Genomic DNA, 17,551 nt, shown 5'->3' with positions numbered 1-17,551 from the left:
AGCATATGTCTGTTATTAATAATACTAATTCTAGGGTTACTAGGTATATATGCACATAATAGGCACATAAACATACAAAAACTTTCAAAATTGTCTTATTAAAAGTGACATTTTTAAAGTTCCCTATGAAAAATATTTTCCCTACTCAGAGTGAAGCCTACATATCCAGCCTTAAGGATTGTGAGGAGCAGAAGAGCTCTTACGAGAGACAGCTACCTGCTGCTGCTGGCTCGTTCTAACCAGACCCTTCTGTGAAAGGCTCTTCCCATGCCAGCCTGGAATGGCCATTTCAGTTTCAGCCTTCAGAGCTTTAGAGGCACTGAGCTGGAGCTGGGCCCATGTCCTCCCATTACCCCTCACCTGTGAGGGCACTGGGGACTGCACACAGCACAGCTTCTTGATGGCTCCATAGAGATCATCACGTGTGCCCATGATGATGCAAACGACCATTTGTATCTTCCCCTAGAGGAGACAAGAATATACTGCCAGGATGTGATCACTCTGGGGACTTTCTTGGGACATATATAAAGTAGACAGGAATTGAAAAACAAATGGTGGACATTCCAACCAGAATCATCCTTTGAATCTGAACTATCATTTGGCTTGGGGCTGCTGTTCATAGACAGGTGATTCATAACTAACATATAGAGATGGCCATGACTACTAATGCTAGTTAACTAGGAGTCTTAAGATTCTAGAAAAAGGGGCTGGAGAGATGGCTCAGTGGTTAAGAGCACTGACTGCTATTCTGAAGATTATGAGTTCAAATCCCAGCAACTACATACATGATGGCTTACAACCATCCATAGTGAGATCTGATGCCCTCTTCGGGGGTGTCTGAAGACAGCTACATCGAGCAGGCCCGAGCCAGAAGAAAAAATATTTGAAGAGAGCTACAGTGTACTTACATATAATAAATAAACAAATCTTTTAAAAGTGTTGCTATACGGAAGTGTACAGAGCCAAATGGAGAAGGAAGGGCCAAGTCCTCTATCTCCTGAGACTCTTAGCCAATGTCAAAACAGAGGACCTTCCGAGAGGGGATGTCAAACAGAATACCACAAGGCTAAGAGACTCCAACTCCAGCACTGATCTTCCCAGGACACTTCAATTCACCAGACTCTTGTACTCAAGGCTAATTTATTTCCAAAGATTTGTCTTCTACCTCCATCCTCTCCTTTGACTTCATCCTCTGTTTACAAAGGGCTGGAGAGATGGCTCAGTGGTTAGGAGCCCTTGCTGTTCTTGCCACTCTTGCAGAGGACCTAAGCACAAGTCCTAGGGCCCACATGGTAGCTCAGATGTCTGTAACTCCAGCTCCAGGTATTCTGAGCCCTGATTTGGCATCCTCAGGTTCCAAGCACACACACTGTGGACTGACATGCATGCAGGCAAGACACATACAAATTTTAAATATTTGTATTTACAAAGAGATAAGAAAGTGAAGTCTGGAAGCTGAATGGGAGTACTCAGAATCAGTTCTGATGAGTTATCAGGATCAGCTAGTGTGTCTATGGCCAAGTTCATCACCGGGGCAATGTGCATCCTGGTCCCGACTATTCTATTACAACTAGGAACTGCATCCAGAAAGACAGCACCTGGCTCAAGTAGCTGGTTTCTGAGCACAACATGTTCTACAGATAATGAACTAAGTCAGCTGTTCTTTCAGCCAATTTCATAAGGAAAAGGCTAAAGAGAGCACACACGGATAAACCAATACAGAATGAGAAATGCAAATAGCCCAAGGGCATGAAGAATACAGTTTCGTGTGAAAACCAGAAGGACACAGGCTCCTGGGCATCATTAAGACTGATAATCCAGATCATTTGAGATTGAACATCCAAGTACTTTCAAGATCTTGTAAGTTTACTCCAAGTTACTTTATTACCTCAACTCCCAGTAAGGACTGAATGGTCCTGATATAGGTCTCTATTCGGTCGTCCTTCAGTTCAACCCAGGCTGGGGGGCTTATGCGCATGCCAATGGGCCCAGCTATCTTTTCCAACATGTTAACCAGTTCTCTGGCTTGGTCCATTGCTCTCTTTGGATAAAAGAGTGCCCAGAAATGCATGGGAATCTAGGAACAAGAACACGGTGTATTTAGATTTGGGAAATTTACTATAAAGAAGAAATAGCTTTACTTTCCTTCTGCTTGAGTCCTTCTGCCGAATATAATTTCTATCATTCTCATAGACTTATAAATATTGACAGTCCTATAATGGAATACAACAATGAAAACTGATCTACAACCATACCCAATAATATGGAAGAAAATCATGAATATAAAGAAGTCAGATATAAAAGACTACTCACTCTGTAATTCTGATACACACACATCCACACACACAGTACAAAACCAGGTAAAAAGAACCTTTGCTTTTTAGGACAGTTGTTATTCCCAGGGAATGGGGGTGGCAATAATCAGGATATATAGTAAGGGGTTGAGCATATTTATAAATTTCTGTTTCTTAACCCTTGATGTTGGTTATATAGGTCTATTTAACTTGTAAAAATCAAGTATGCTTTTGTTTGTGCTGTATTATAATAAATCTTTAAAAGTTGATGCTTTTTACATATGGCCACAATGGCCAACACTCAGAATGTTGGTTGAAATATTCAGAAATAACTGTCTGCTATTTTATACTTTGATGCAAATAATCAACACCCAGTTGCCTAATGGAGCACTGGTTTAATTTGACTGTCTTCTGTGGATAAAAATAACCCTAGGAATTCCCAGTGGCAGAGAGGAAGAGAAAAGAGAAAAAGGAAGAACAGCTGATGGGCTGACTCAGAAGAATCACCATGGTAACACAGTTCCTTCCCTTCAGCCTGTGGTCAGACAGAAGGCTTCCCTCTAGCACTGCTCTGCTACAAGGCCTTGCTTAGCAAGTCACTCAGGGTGGAGTTTGGATGACTCTTCCTCTCAAAGAAGACACCAGATCACCCATTTCCACACTTTGGGAACACTGATTCTCCAGCACTTCAGAGTTCACTCACAGTCAGGATGGAAGCATCTCTGGTCACTTCTTTAACCCAGTTCAGGTCCTCCGACGTGACAAATGAAGTGTTCCTTAAGTTAATCCTCTCCATTGGTAGAAGACGACCTTCAATCTACACAGGAAATAAAGTGCCGCTGACATGAAGCCTGCTACAGTCTTCAAGGAAACAGTGCTCCTGCTGACTCTGACTTCTCAACTACACACAGGACCCATTACATCCCCACACGTTTTTTTCTTTCTCTCTTTTATAGTCTTGCTGGCCTCCAACCTGCTGCTTGGTGAACGGAGGGTCAATGTGAGAACAGCCATCACACCACCATACCTGGCCTCTGCACTGTGGCTCAAGATTGGCTAAGACTTAGTTGTCAGATTTTCCAGAAAGTGTATTTACCTGCTAGCATCACTGGCATCACTTTCTAATAAAAAATTTCTATGTATATTTAATGTGTATGCAAGTGTGTCTGTATGCGCTGTGTATGTACCTGCTGTGTGTGTGTGTATACCTGCTGTGTGTGTGTACCTGTGCTGTGTGTGTATACCTGCTGTGTGTACCTGCTGTGTGTGTGTACACCTGCTGTGTGTGTGTGTGTACCTGCTTGTGTGTGTGTATACCTGCTGTGTGTGTGTACCTGTGCTGTGTGTGTATACCTGCTGTGTGTACCTGCTGTGTGTGTGTACACCTGCTGTGTGTGTGTGTATACCTGCTGTGTGTGTGTACCTGTGCTGTGTGTGTATACCTGCTGTGTGTACCTGCTGTGTGTGTGTACACCTGCTGTGTGTGTACCTGCTTGTGTGTGTACCTGCTGTGTGTGTGTGTGTGTACCTGCTGTGTGTGTGTGTATACCTGCTGTGTGTGTGTGTATACCTGCTGTGTGTGTGTACCTGCGCTGTGTGTGTATACCTGCTGTGTGTGTGTACCTGCTGTGTGTGTGTGTGTGTACACCTGCTGTGTGTGTGTGTACCTGCTGTGTGTGTACCTGCTGTGTGTGTGTGTGTGTGTGTGTGTGTGTGTGTAGGCCACTGGTTCACATCAGATGTTTTCTCTACTGCTTTTCACCTCACTTCTGAGACAGGTCATCTTGCTGAGTCCAGACTACCTAGACTATCTAGACTGGCTGGTCAGTGAGCAGTGGGAATCTGCCTATCCATACAACTTCTGCACGTGGTGGTACAGATACACACCAAGAGGTACGCTTTTTATACTGGGGATTCAGAATTAAACTCAGGTTTCTCATGCTTCAGGACATGATGATCTAAGATTTATCCTCAAGACCCATGTGGTGGAAGGAGAGAACTCTCTCCTGTGCATTGTTTTCTCACCTCCACATACAACAAATAGAATACAACACATTTTTTTTTTTTGAGATAGGGTTTCTATGTGTAGTCCTGGATGTCCTGGAACTCACTCTGTAGACTAGGCCTCAAACTCAGAAATCTGCGTGCCTTTGCCTCCTGAGTGCTGCAACTGAAGGTGTCAGCACTGCCTAGCACAACATTTTTTTAAAAAAACAATGAAAAAAAGAAAGACCCAGAACTCTAAGAATAATATAGGTTAGGCTCAATCTTTAGTACCACAGAAAAATAGGCTAAAAATTTAAAACAGGGCTGGCAAAAATGCTCAGCAGGAAAAGGCACTTGTCTGACTGAGTCTGATCCCCAAATACCACAAGGTGGAAGGAGAAAACTGATCCTATACAGTGTCTTCTGACAGCCACACATGCACTGTGGCCTGTGTTATGTGTTATACACACACAATAAATACATAAACAAATAAACACAAATATATAAGTAAATAAATAAATAAGACGGATAAATAGATAAATGAAAGAAAAAAACACTAATTAAAATCATGTAAAGAAGAGGCTGGGGTGAAGGTAGGGTGGGGTGGCTCATCATTTTAATCCCAGCACTCAGGAAGCAGAGGCAGGCTCTCAGGGAGGTCCCGACCAGCCTAGTCTATTGACTTCCAGTCCAACGACGGCTACACAGTGAGATCCTGTCTCAAAATAAGCAAACAACTTTGTTTTAGAAAATTTAAATGAGGACATTGTAAGTTAATGCTTCGCTTGCTTCCTATTTGACCAGAAAGTAGTAACTCTGATCTTTTGGAAATACAGAAGAAAAGTCTACAAATGATCTAGCAGATTAGGTTAAGGGAGATTCAGATACCATGACTAACATGTAAAAAAGTTTAATAATAAAGTCAAGGGCACACAGGCTGTTTCCTCACAGAAATGTATTACAAGACATTCACATGAAATGAACAAAAAACAACATGAAGAGCAAAGCCCAACTCCCCAGTGAAACAAGAGTGCTCTGTCCCACGTGGGCTTCTGGTTTACCTTGTGGACGTCTTTTTGCAGACTGAGCCCCCAGCGGGTCAGCTCATTGTTGGCTGTCTCATTTTGTGAAATTCTCTGCAGCAGGCATTCCAAAGCACTGTGGTGTTGTTTGGGGCTCAGGTTAATTTGCTGAGTCAAATCCTAGACAGAAATAAAACATAAGATAGCAAGTTCTAAGCACCATCCCCCCAGCAGGAGGCTAATGAAACCCCGCATTCTAAAATGTTTCTACGAGCAATCTCATGACCAGGGAAATCCATGGAAAACCTGGTTTACAGAATGAGTTCCTGTTTCAAAATAATTGATTTTTTTTTTAAGCTACTGGTTCTGGCTCCATGACATCTAATTTCTTTCTCAAAACATCTCTGAATTTACTTTTTTTTTTTTTTTTTGATTTTTGGATTTGTTTTTTTTTTGTTTGTTTGTTTTGGGTTTTTTTTTTTTTGTTGTTGTTGTTTTTTCCCCGAGACAGGGTTTCTCTGTATAGCCCCGACTGTCCTGGAACTCACCAGGCTGGCCTTGAACTCAGAAGTTCACCTGCCTCTGCCTCCCAGAGTGCTGGGATTACAAGCGTGCACCACCACCACCCGGCTATCTTCTGAATTTAAAATTCCTAAGAGAGCCTAAGAACAGGGACACCGGAACAGAGCGGGCTTGATTATAAAAACTTAAAATCTGGGGAGTCCTGGAGGGAGGAGGACAAGCGACCTGTCTGTACTAGGACAGCAAGCCACATTCAGGTTCACACCTTTTCTTTCTGCATTAGAAAGTCAATGCCACCATAAGGCTACTTTCCCCCTCAAAACTAGCCACAGTATTATCACATTACAGGCACTCTGAGGGCCTTGCAGATGTGTGTGTGTGAGGAATCTGAATCAGGTAAGAGTCCTTTGTGCTTCTGAGACTCATGAACCATACAACTACAGGTATGTAAGCATAGATAGACAGACACCAAAGAGACCATCAAGCCATCAGCTTGTTGGCAACTGTTGGGAAGGTAAACATGAAAGAAAGAAATCTCTCACAGGTTCTTCTGCTTCCTTAGTTCTCTGTAACACTACTCAAAACAAAACCTCACATGGCATGTGGGTCTGGGCAAGCCAGAAACATAAGGGGGCAGAGGGAGGGCAGGTAAAGCACACACCCTGGGGAGGGCAGCAGTGAAGGTCTGGCTGGTGCTGCCCTCCCTCCCTACCTACCTCCCTCTGCTCCCAGGGCCCCAGAGCTTCACTTCTCAGACAAACTCAGGATGTTAGGAAGTGTAAGGAAGCACTGCAGGAAGGTGCTGTTCTCAAGGAGTCTCATTCACTGCTCTGTAGCTAGCTAACCACTGCACATCTACTGGGGAGGATGAGGACAGGGCTGTTCCTTTTCACTAGAATCCAGAGCCTACACTGTTCTAAAGCTGTCCAAAGCTGTGACATGTAGCATCCTTTCTATGGTAAAGTATGTGGATGAGTCTACAGAAAGGAAAAGCGGAGCCCAGGAGAAGAGGCTCACTCAGCAAGTCAGAGCTTCGGCCTACTTCTAGCTCAGGCTGCTATCCCAAATGTGGGCACTTGAAGCAGGCACACACCACCCCACCCCCAAACAGCAAGACTCCAACCTTCATGGCCCTGAAGTCCTTCTTCATCTTCTCAGGGATCCCCGTCATGAAGGAGAGCTCAGGCAGCAGCAGAATCTCACCCTTCAGCAACTTAGCCGAGAAAACAGACAGAAAGCAAGTGATCACAGGGCTCATTCAAGATGGGTGCAGGTCTGCAATAACAAACCTGCCACTGAGAAACTTTTGTGAAACCCCAAGGGAGCGGACAAGAGGACAGAAACACTGTGTATTCTGCCCTCCTTGTCTTCTGTCACACATAGGCAGCTACTGTGTTAGAAGGTCTCACAAGAAGAGACAAAGACCTGCAACTGAGGCAGGCAAGGGGGAGGGGGTGTGGAGGGCTTCTCGAGGACATCAGAGATGTGGGGATAAGGGAGGCACCCAAGAATCAATGGGGTGACCTTAGCTGTGACTCGCAGCATTGGGGATATGAAGCCTGTAGAGGCCACCACATGTAGCCAGGCAGGAACCCTAGTAGAGCTGTAGGGACACCACCCTACCCACAAAACCTTCAACCCAAAATTTATCCTGTCTACAAGAAATACAGGGACAGGGGATGGAAAAGAAACTAAGGGAATGGCCAAGCAATAACAGTCCAACTTGAGACCCATCCCATGGACAAGCACCAGTCCCTGACACTATTAATGATTCTCTGTTATGCTTGCAGATAGGAGTCTAGCACGGCTGCCCTCTGAAAGGCTCCACCCAGCAGCTGACTCAGACAGATACAGATAGCCACAGCCAAACAGTGGATGGAGCTTGGGGACTCTTGAAGGATTTTATGCCCTAGAGGGGATAGGAACTCTACAGGAAGACCATAGAGTCAAGTAACCTGAACCCTTGGGGGTCTTAGAGAGAGACAAAAGAGCATATTTGGTCTGGGCATAGCCCCTCCACACACACAGATGTGTCTCTTGATCAACTGGAGGGGGAGGGAGAGGGGACTATTCCATGAGCTATTGTCTGTCTGCGGGAGATGTTCCTCTGGCTGGGCTGCCTTGTCTAACCTCAGTAGGAGAGGAATCACCTAGAGCTGCAGAGACTTGATATATCAGGCTGGATGGAGGGATACCCAGGGGGAGCCTTCACCCTCTCTGAGGAGACGGGAAGGGGTTGGGGAAGGATTGTGGGAGAGGATGACTGGGAGGGGACAGAAATTTGGATGTAAAGTGAATAAATAAAAATTTTTAAAAAGAGGAGAAAAAGAGAAGACACAGTGTCTCCTGCTCAGCTGACCCTCAGCCTTCACAGCTAAAATGAGGTGAGGCCAGAGGCATGGCTCAGCACTTACAAACATTGTTGCCCTTGAAGAGAAATGGGATTTGGCTCTCAGGACCCACATAATGGCTTAAAACCTAGTTTCAGGAGCTCAGACACCTTTCTCTGACCTTAGTGGGCACCAGGAATGCATATGGTACATAGATATACATGCAAGCAAAATGTTCATACACATAAAATAATAAATTTAATTTTTTTTATTAAAAAAGACCAAGTGAGGTATCAAGGCTAATCTCTGGGCCCTTTTCCTGATAAAATAAATGTCTACAACTCCCTCTTGAATCTATGGATTTTTGTTTTTCAAGATTTATTTTCATTATTTCAATTGTATGGGGGGAAACGGTATATACACATGAATGTAAGTACCCAGAGGCCAAAGGTGTTGGATTCCCTAGGTGGGGTTATATGCAGTGGTAAGACTCCTAATGTGGATGCTGGAAATCAAACTAAGATCCCCAGGGATAGCAGTCTCTGCTCTCAACCACTGGCCATCTCCCCAGCCCCAGAAACTTTTTTTTTTTTTTTTTTGAGATAATGTCTCACTACTTAGCTCTGACTAGCCTGGAACTCACTACATAGACCAGGCTGGTCTCAAACTCTGAGATCAACATGCCTCTGCCTCCCAAGGGGATTGTAGGCATATGCTACCACGCTCATATCACAGTTTTTAATTTATTTTGTATATGTAAAAGTGTTTTACCTGCATGTGTATATATATATACCTGGTGCCCACAGAGGACCAGAAAAAGCCCAAGATCCCTTGGAACTGAAGGGTAGGTTGTGAGCTGCCATGTGGGTGGTGAGAATGGAACCTAGGTCCTTTGGAAGAGCAGCCAGTGATCTGAACCACTGGACCCTCTCCCCAGCCCCAGAGTTTTTAATCTTTAAATACAAGGAACTCTCCTTATGCTTTTAACCACAACTGCTCATGGAGACATTTATCTCCTCCTAGCAACTCTGACTATAGGGAAAATAAAGCCACGCCCAATGTGTCCTACGTACTGCACATGTGCGTGGGTACGTGCAGTGGGTGCATGGACGAGAGCACATGCGCCAAGAGCAGCGGAATGGAGGACTGCTGTGGCCGTGGTGTAAGCACTCACCGTGCCATGGTTGTTCTGCCTCTCACTGGGCCGGTGGATGAGCAGCGGCTGGTCATCCTCCTTAACTGTGATCCCATAGTTTTTGCTAAAGCAGGACAGAGTAAGAAGGTGTCACCACTCCTACAACAACCCTCCAGCTCTTCCCAGTGCTACTGCAGCTTACGATTTGCACAGTATCCTCGTTGAGAATCCATCAGACACTAATCATAGTATATGTAAGTGGAAAATACAGGCTACAGTTTTCTTGCTAATAGACAGAGAACAAAGGTATATATATTATATACATATATAGTATATATATATGTGTGTATAATATATATACATACATAGCTCAGGAGAGAAGCATGTGGTAAATGCATCAGGCTAAAGGATTTAGAAATAGAAGTCTAATGATTAAAGATGAGAATTTCAATTCTCTTACCAGACAAAATCAACAAGAGAAATACAATTAACAAAAAAATCGCTTATGTAATAATTGCCAAAAGTACCAAAAGAACCAACTGTAAGAACAACACGTGCAGGCCAGACCCACAGACAAGCTTGTCTCCGGTGTTTATTATCAGTTTACAGAGCTGTGCAGTGTCAGGTACCCATCATTAAAGGTACTCAAGACCCAGAGCCTGGGAGAGCACATCCCGCCCCTACCCTCAGACCTAAGTGCAGCCTCTCGTTGTACCTGTAGTACTCCAGGAATGTGATTTCCTTCCCGTCTGACATTACAAAGCTGTCTTTAGGGGTCTTGTTCCAGTCCACATCGTCGATTCGGTAGGTACGGTTGTTGTAGCGTGTGATGACAATGCTGCCAACCAGAAGCTTGCTACACTCATCCTGGAAGTGCTCCTTGTTCTGCTGGTAGATAGCATGCCTTTGGGAAGAGGCAAGAGACTGGTTGGCACCCATACACTCAGGCTTGTAAGAGAGGGATAGGGGCTCCAGACACTGAGGTAAGGACCCAAGGGTTGGGTCTCATCTTTTACCCCCTCATTAGCTGTATTCATCACATGAACCAATTACTGTCCTTTAGGATTTATTTTTATTATTTTAATTGTGTGCATATGTGTCTGTATGTACAAATAAGTGCAAACACCGAGGAGGCCAGAGGCATCGATACCCGGAGCTGGAGTCACAGGAGGTAGTGAGCGGTCATCTAAAAGAACAGCAAGTGTTCCTAACTGCTGAATCATCTCCCTGTCATTCAACCCCAGAAACACGGTCTCACTGTGACGTAGCCATGACTGGTTTGGAGCTTACTGTGAGACCAGGATAGACTTGAACTCAGAGAGATCTGTCTACCTCTACCTCAAGAGTCCTGTGATTAAAGGCCTGTGCCACTACACCCAACTGTTGTTTGTTTTTAACTGAGGTCTCCCAAAGAAAAGTCACTTGCATTGTTTTTTTTTTAAAAAAAAAAATCCAGGCTAGAAGATAGCTCAATGGTTTGGAGCACATATTGGCCTTATAGAAGACCCAGGCTAAATTCCCAGCCCCATCTGGGGGGAGGGGTTCAAAACGATCTGTCACTCATATTCCAGGGGACCTGACACCCTCATCTGGCCTCAAGGCATGCACATGATGCACAGTTATTCAGGCAAAACACCCATACACATAAAATAAAATTTTAGAAATTTTAATTAAGTTCTCATGACTTCCAAATACAACAGCGAAAAGTTTTGTAAAATGTCCATAATTTCTCTTTTAAATCACAAATCAAATTACATGTGTGAGGCCTAAGAAAACCATTACTAAACAGTTTAGAGTAGGAACCATCTATATGTTATGATTCTGTAAGGTCGCTCTGGCTCACAGAGAAGCCCTTCTTTGAGGATGTGCCTATGGGGCAAAGGGATTTGTGGGTGCCTCTGGTGAACTTTGAATTATTATTGTAATAAGTTTCTAATGTCACCCTAAAGTAGAGTGAGTGACTCTGAGTTTGAGGCCAGCATTGTCTACATGGTAAATTCCTGGCCAGCCTGAGCTACATAACTAGATCCTGTCTCAGCAAGAAAGAAAAAAACAAAAGAGAAAAAAGAAAGGAAGGGAGGAAGGGAGGGAAGGAGGGAGAGAGGGAGGGAATGTGTTGGCCAGTCTCAAGTCAACTCAAGACACAACTAGAGTTATCTCAAAGGATAAATGCCTCCATAAGGTCCAGCTGTAAGGCACTGTCTTAATTAGTGATTTATAGGGACGAGCCTAACCCATTGTGAGTGGGGCCATTCTTGGGTTAGAGGTCCTGAGTTCTATGAGAAAGCAGGTTAAGTAAGCCATGGGTAGCGAGCCAGTAAGCAGCGCCCTCCATGGCCTCTGCATCAGCTCCTGTCTCCAGTTTCCTGCCGTGTGTGAGTTTCTGTCCAGACTTTCTTTGATGGTGAATAGTGATGCTGACTGAAGTGTAAACTGAATAAACCCTCTCCTCCTTAAGTGCTTTCATGTTTCATCACCGCAATAGAAACCCTAACTAAGACAGGAAAGACAATTCATATGACAGAAAATATCTCAAATTACGTATTTGACAAGATATCTGTATCTAAAATACACAAATATTACAATTAAATAATGCATTTTAGAGGCTGTAGAGATTGCTCAGCAGTTAAGAACACTGGCTGCTCTTCCAGAGGATTCAGGTTCAATTCCCACCATCCACATGGCAGATTATAGTTGTCTGTAACTCCAGTTCTAGGATCTGACACCCTCATACAGACATATATGCAGGCAAAACAATGCATGTGAAATAAAATAAATACTTTTTAAAATGCATTTTAAAAGTGGATCAAAGATCTAACTATTTTACAAAGATATTCAAATGGCCAAAAGGTGCAGAAAAAACTGCTATCATTAGACATGAGGTAAATGCAATCAAAGCCACAGTAAGACTTATTTCACATGCAAAGGTGATTAGAATAGAAACACGACAGCAGGTGAGGCTGCAGGTGAACTGGAGCCTTCAAACACCTCTGGCAGGAACATGACACGTGCCAAGCTGTCCTTGGGTTAAGAGAAGGATAAAAATAGGCAACACACACACACATCAAGATCTATCTGGACATGGAAGTCCACAGCCACTTGTAAACACAAACAAGTACCTCAAACAGCTGAGTGACAAATATGGCAAGGTCACCAAAGTGGCTTAAAAGAGAAGGGCTCTTGCTGCCCAGCCTATCAACCTGAGCTTGATCCCTGGGACCCACGTAAACTTCCTCTGACCTCCAAACCCAAGCAGCATACAGTACATACATACAGTACACCACACAGACACACACACAGACACACACACAAAACATTTTAATATCACTTTTAAAAAGAAAGAAAGAAAATACTTGGGGCTAACCACTGAACACAAAGACAGTTCAGTGGTTAAGAGCACTTGCTGCTTTTCCAGAGTACCAGATCATCATTCAGAGTACTTAGCATCCATGGTGGACAGCACACAATCTCCTGTACCTCCAGGTCCACATCTTCTGACTTCCATTGGCACACATACATAGCATATACTCATACAAATATAGTAAAATAAAAATAAATATTTTTTAAAAGAAAAATATCAATATGGTAGAGTATTGTTCCACACAAAAGGAACTCTGTATCATGCATATAATCTGGATATATCTTGAAAACCAAGATACGGAATATTATACAAAGATTATTTTTCATATGGAATGTTTGAAATAGTCAGAAAACAAATTAGTGAGGTAAGAGGATTACAAATTTGAGGCCAACATGAACAAGTCAGCAAGATCTTATCTTTTTGTTTTTTCAAGACAGGGTTTTTCTGTGTAGCCCTGGCTGTCCTAGAACTCACTGTGTAGAGCAGGCTGGCCTCAAGATCAGAAATCCACCTGCCTCTGCCTCCCAAGTACTGGGATTACAGGCATGAGCCACCACTGCCCAGCTAAGATCTTATCTTAAACAACAACAAAAAACAGGGAAGATAGAAAGGAATGGGACAAAATAAACACACACACACACACACACACACACACACACACACACACACACACACACACCAGACTGATGGTTTCTCTAGGCCTGAGGAGGGCAAAGAAGGAAACTAACGGCCAAAGGCTATTTATAGCCTCTCTCTGCAGTGATGGAAATGTCCTAAAACTGACTGTAGTAATAATGTACAGCATATACTATGGATACACTAACAACCACAGAGCAGCACCCTCCAGATGAGTATATTTCAGTCTATATTTTAATAAAGCTGTTTAATAAGGTCACACTGGGGCTAGCCAGATGACTCAGTGGGCAAAGGCCCTCGCTGCCAAATATGAAAACTTGAGTTCGATTCCTGGATCCTGAAAGTGGAGGGTGAAAATCTACTCCTTCAAACTATTCTCTGACCTTCACACATACATGATGTGTACATACACACAAATAAAACAGATGTATGAAAAAGCATACACAAGCTTAGTGTGTATGTATACACAAGCTTAGTGAATATAGCTTAGTGTGGGAATGCTAGACTAACATGCATGAGGCCTTAAGTTATGTCTCCAGAGTCACAAAAACAATAATAAAAAACTAGACATACGCTTATTATCTCAGTTTTTTGAGGGTCAGGAATCAAGTGTGGCCGAGCAAGGTGACTTTGACAAGGATGCACACAAGGTTTTCAGCCCAACTACAGTACCTCAAGGTTGAACTGAGACAAGACGTGTTACCAAGATCACTGAAGTGAGCCACTCTAAAGGCTGTCTTATAACATGGCTGCTGGCTTCCTCCCTTGGCTGAGTGGCCTAAGAGACAGTAAGAGAGCACACCCTAGACAGAAAGCAGTCTTTCCATACCCTACCTCCCACATATTTTATTCACTGAGATGTGTGGGAAAGTCCAGCCCACACTCAAGGGTAGAGGACTATACAGAAGCATTATTAGGATGCAGGAAGAGCCTCTCCTAGCTAGTTCTTCTTAACCAGGCTTCCAGTTCACCACCCACTACACTGACCCGCTTTAGCAAGAGTCCTACTGAGTCAGTTTAGCCAGAATTCCAGCCTTGATATTAGATTGCCTTCTATATCTGATCAGCCTTCATTCCCATCATCCCCCCCCCCCTCCAGGTGATGTACTACTGTGAGCCTCTTCAGTTTCCTTGGCTACTATCCCTCCACATGGGAGGGATTCCCTGTTAGGAACTCCCTTCTATTCTCCCAACACTGCTAATGTTTTATAGATTTCCACTTCTCACGTGGGACATGTTAAGTGTAAGCCTGTGGTGGCCAGCCACCTGGGGGGCTATGCAGAATTGCTTCAGCCCAGCTAGGAGTTTGGACTAGCCTAGGCAACACAGCAAATGCCCACCTAACACAGTCCCTCTTTGCCTTGTGAACAGTCTTCAGAGCTGAGTCCATCCCTCCCACCATCACAGTGGTCCGCACCTACAGTCCTCACAAAGTTTACTCTTCTAAATAGGTATCACAATTTTTTCTTTAACAGAGGCTATAACTAGATAAACTATAACAAAACTTCTGAAAAGACAAAATTTAAGAATAACTTTTAAAAATAAATAATTATAGCATGGGCAGCTGATTTGGGAATACAAATGATGTTAGCAAGAAGACACTGGAACATAGACAAAACGTTAGAAGAATATATCTACCAGTTACAAACTTTAATTTAAAAAGCAGAATAAATGACAGTTTTAGATAAACATCTAAATTACCACCAGTAAATCCTAAACTAAATGGCATACTATACTTCAGGCAAGAAGGAAATCATCCCAAAGAGAATCCTAAAACTACAGTAAGGAACACCGAACAACTAATATTTCGGGAGACTACAGAGAAAGCTGCAGGAGACTGAGCCAGTCAGCATTCCACCTAAGGAGCAAGGGGCCGCTCTCCAGCTCTCCTGGGAGATTTAGGAAGTTAAAGCTGTTGATGGGGAGGGGATCAAGGCCCTCCCTCTGTGAGGACCCAGCAGCTGCTAGAGGTTAGAAGGGATTGTCTTTCCTGGTGCATGGCTCCTGGTAAATCAGCCTTCATCCATGCTCACATAACCCTGAACCTGCCGAGTCACAAAAAATATGCTCAACAAAATAACATGCAAGAGGGGAGAAGAGCAACTGGTTAGGAAGAGGCAAGGAATAAGCAGGAGTAAAAGAAAGGGTAGTAGGGGCAAACTGACCAAACACATCATATACATATATGAAACATCACAAAACCACCATTATATGTAATTAATATATGCTAGTAAAACAACAAAAAGGAGCCCGGTAGAGTTGTGTATACCTTTTCCCAGCACTTGCGAGGCAGAGGCAAGCAGATCTCTGTGACTTTGAGACCAGCCTGATCTACAGAGGAAGTTCTGGGACAGACAGGGCTACACAGAGAAAAGTTGACTCAAAAAACCAAAACAGCAAAAAGGGAAGTTTGTGAACCTTCTAAAGACAGGAAGCACAGTGAAGAGAACACCTGAATACTTGGGAAACAGAACTCAATATGGCTCTGCGAACACGAAATCTGGGCCTCTGGACAGCAGCACTGCCCTGATTCTGAGGGGAAAGCCCTTCCTGCTGAGAACAGTACTCAACCTAAGGTGAACCTGAGGCTCACAGCATTTCCTCCTTTGTACCCTTCTCCGAGGAGATGATGGAGGCCATGTCCTGCACCAGAGCAGGAACGGCACAGGCAGTATGATGTCTGAGACAAGGAAGGAGGTGAGCGGATCCCGGCCAACTAGAAGAAAACCCAGCCAAGCCAACCCCACCAGTACTTAGCAGACATTTGAAGATGGTCCTGAACTCCACTAGGATAATCATTAAATCAGTGACTGTGAATGTAATAGCAACATGTAACACTGAACCCACTGGATAAACCTATTTGCTTGCTATCATTTAAAAGAATATAAGTTATTCCTGTAATGGGGGGAAATTTACTATTTCTAAAGACTGAGCTGCTCTGACATCCAGGAAAATAACTTCTCTTTGGCAGTTTCCAGGAGTCTGTAAGAACACAAACGGTCCAGAGGATGAAAGCAGCCATAACAGTAGAGGGCTCCCTGCTCTAGAGCTGGGTGGCTTTGTACCACAGTCATATTAAGGGCCAGTCTAGATCACAGCATAAGTTCCAAGCTAGCCTGTAATACAGAGTAATAATACTATCTCAAAAGTACAAAAAAACAAAAACCCAACCACCAGTCGCCTCAGTCTGTGTATGACATAATGGGGTGACGCCTGACAAGACTTAAAAACATGGCTCAGAAGAACTAACTTGAAATATGAGTCCTAGGAGAACAGCATATGCCTGCCCCGTCAGATGCTCCTCAGCAGACTTCAGGGGAGAGCACATCCTTTCAGCTAGTTTGTTTTCTTCTCTGAGACAGGGTCTTGCACTGTAGCCCAGGCTGGCCTGGAACTCTATATAGCCTAGGTCAGCCCATGAGGTAGCCCTCTTGCCTCAGCCCTAGAGAGTCATCACACCTGGACCCGGTTCTTTTAATACACTTTATGATTAACCCCACCCACAACACACACAAAGTCGTCATGGTGTTAAGGGTGCATCCCTCTGGTTACTCACATGACGTCCAGCACAGAGTCATTCCGAATAACCTTATGAGAGACATCAGCGAGCAGGAAGAGACCCCCATCTGTCCTCCGGATGCTAGCTGCGTAGCCAGGCCAGATCTGCAATCTGAAGAGAGAGATGTTCCAAGCGCATCAGGATCCCTATTTTACACAATACTGATACTGCCCTTCCTGATAGTAATGAGGAAGGCCTAGGGGGGAAATGTAACCAAATCAGAATCAGTACAAACTTACTAGAAATATAAATAAACAAAAAGATTTAGCTGATAAATTGTACTTATGACAATAAAATATTGTTGACGTTCTTGACCTATGTATAGTGGGCATAATGAAAGTTTCTTTCTAGAACATTCAAAAATGAAGGAGAAAAAAAAGCCACCAACCTGTGTTGCTGCAGTACCATGGCACTTGTAGGGTCATAGAAGTTTCTCCCCACAAGCTTCATATCCAAAAGTTTCATTACCCTGAAATCAATGGCAGAGGTCAGTTCTCTTTCTCCTTCTGAGTGCTGGGTGGGCCATAGAGCTACACATTCACTAGGCAAGCACTGACCCTCAAGCTGTGTCCTAAGTCTAACAGAAAAGCTGTCCAAAAGCTCCTTCAGTCTTAGCTATGGTTTCCCCTGCAAGCCTGAAGGAGCAGGCTTGCGTCTGCTCTCTGCATAACATAGCCTGTGTTTAAAACAGTCTTGCTATAGCACA

General features: G+C 43.8%; 1 protein-coding gene across 1 annotated transcript in view; it reads right to left on the bottom strand.

Annotated features, from left to right (window-relative positions):
- Positions 1–17,551, bottom strand: part of Piwil2 (piwi like RNA-mediated gene silencing 2) — a 52,908-nt gene that overhangs the window by 19,319 nt on the left and 16,038 nt on the right. The window contains exons 8-16 of the mRNA XM_052191009.1: positions 17,234–17,314; positions 16,843–16,956; positions 10,005–10,193; positions 9,329–9,413; positions 6,948–7,037; positions 5,342–5,482; positions 2,998–3,111; positions 1,889–2,077; positions 361–462 (exon numbers count right to left, since the gene is read on the bottom strand). Coding sequence (XP_052046969.1) covers positions 361–462; positions 1,889–2,077; positions 2,998–3,111; positions 5,342–5,482; positions 6,948–7,037; positions 9,329–9,413; positions 10,005–10,193; positions 16,843–16,956; positions 17,234–17,314 — 1,105 coding nt within the window. The remainder of the gene's footprint in view (positions 1–360; positions 463–1,888; positions 2,078–2,997; positions 3,112–5,341; positions 5,483–6,947; positions 7,038–9,328; positions 9,414–10,004; positions 10,194–16,842; positions 16,957–17,233; positions 17,315–17,551) is intronic.

Source organism: Apodemus sylvaticus, chromosome 8 (genome assembly GCF_947179515.1).
Source record: "Apodemus sylvaticus chromosome 8, mApoSyl1.1, whole genome shotgun sequence".
Taxonomy (NCBI): Eukaryota; Metazoa; Chordata; class Mammalia; order Rodentia; family Muridae; genus Apodemus; species Apodemus sylvaticus.
Note: the sequence above shows the minus strand (reverse complement) of the source record. Positions and strands in the feature narration are given on the sequence as shown.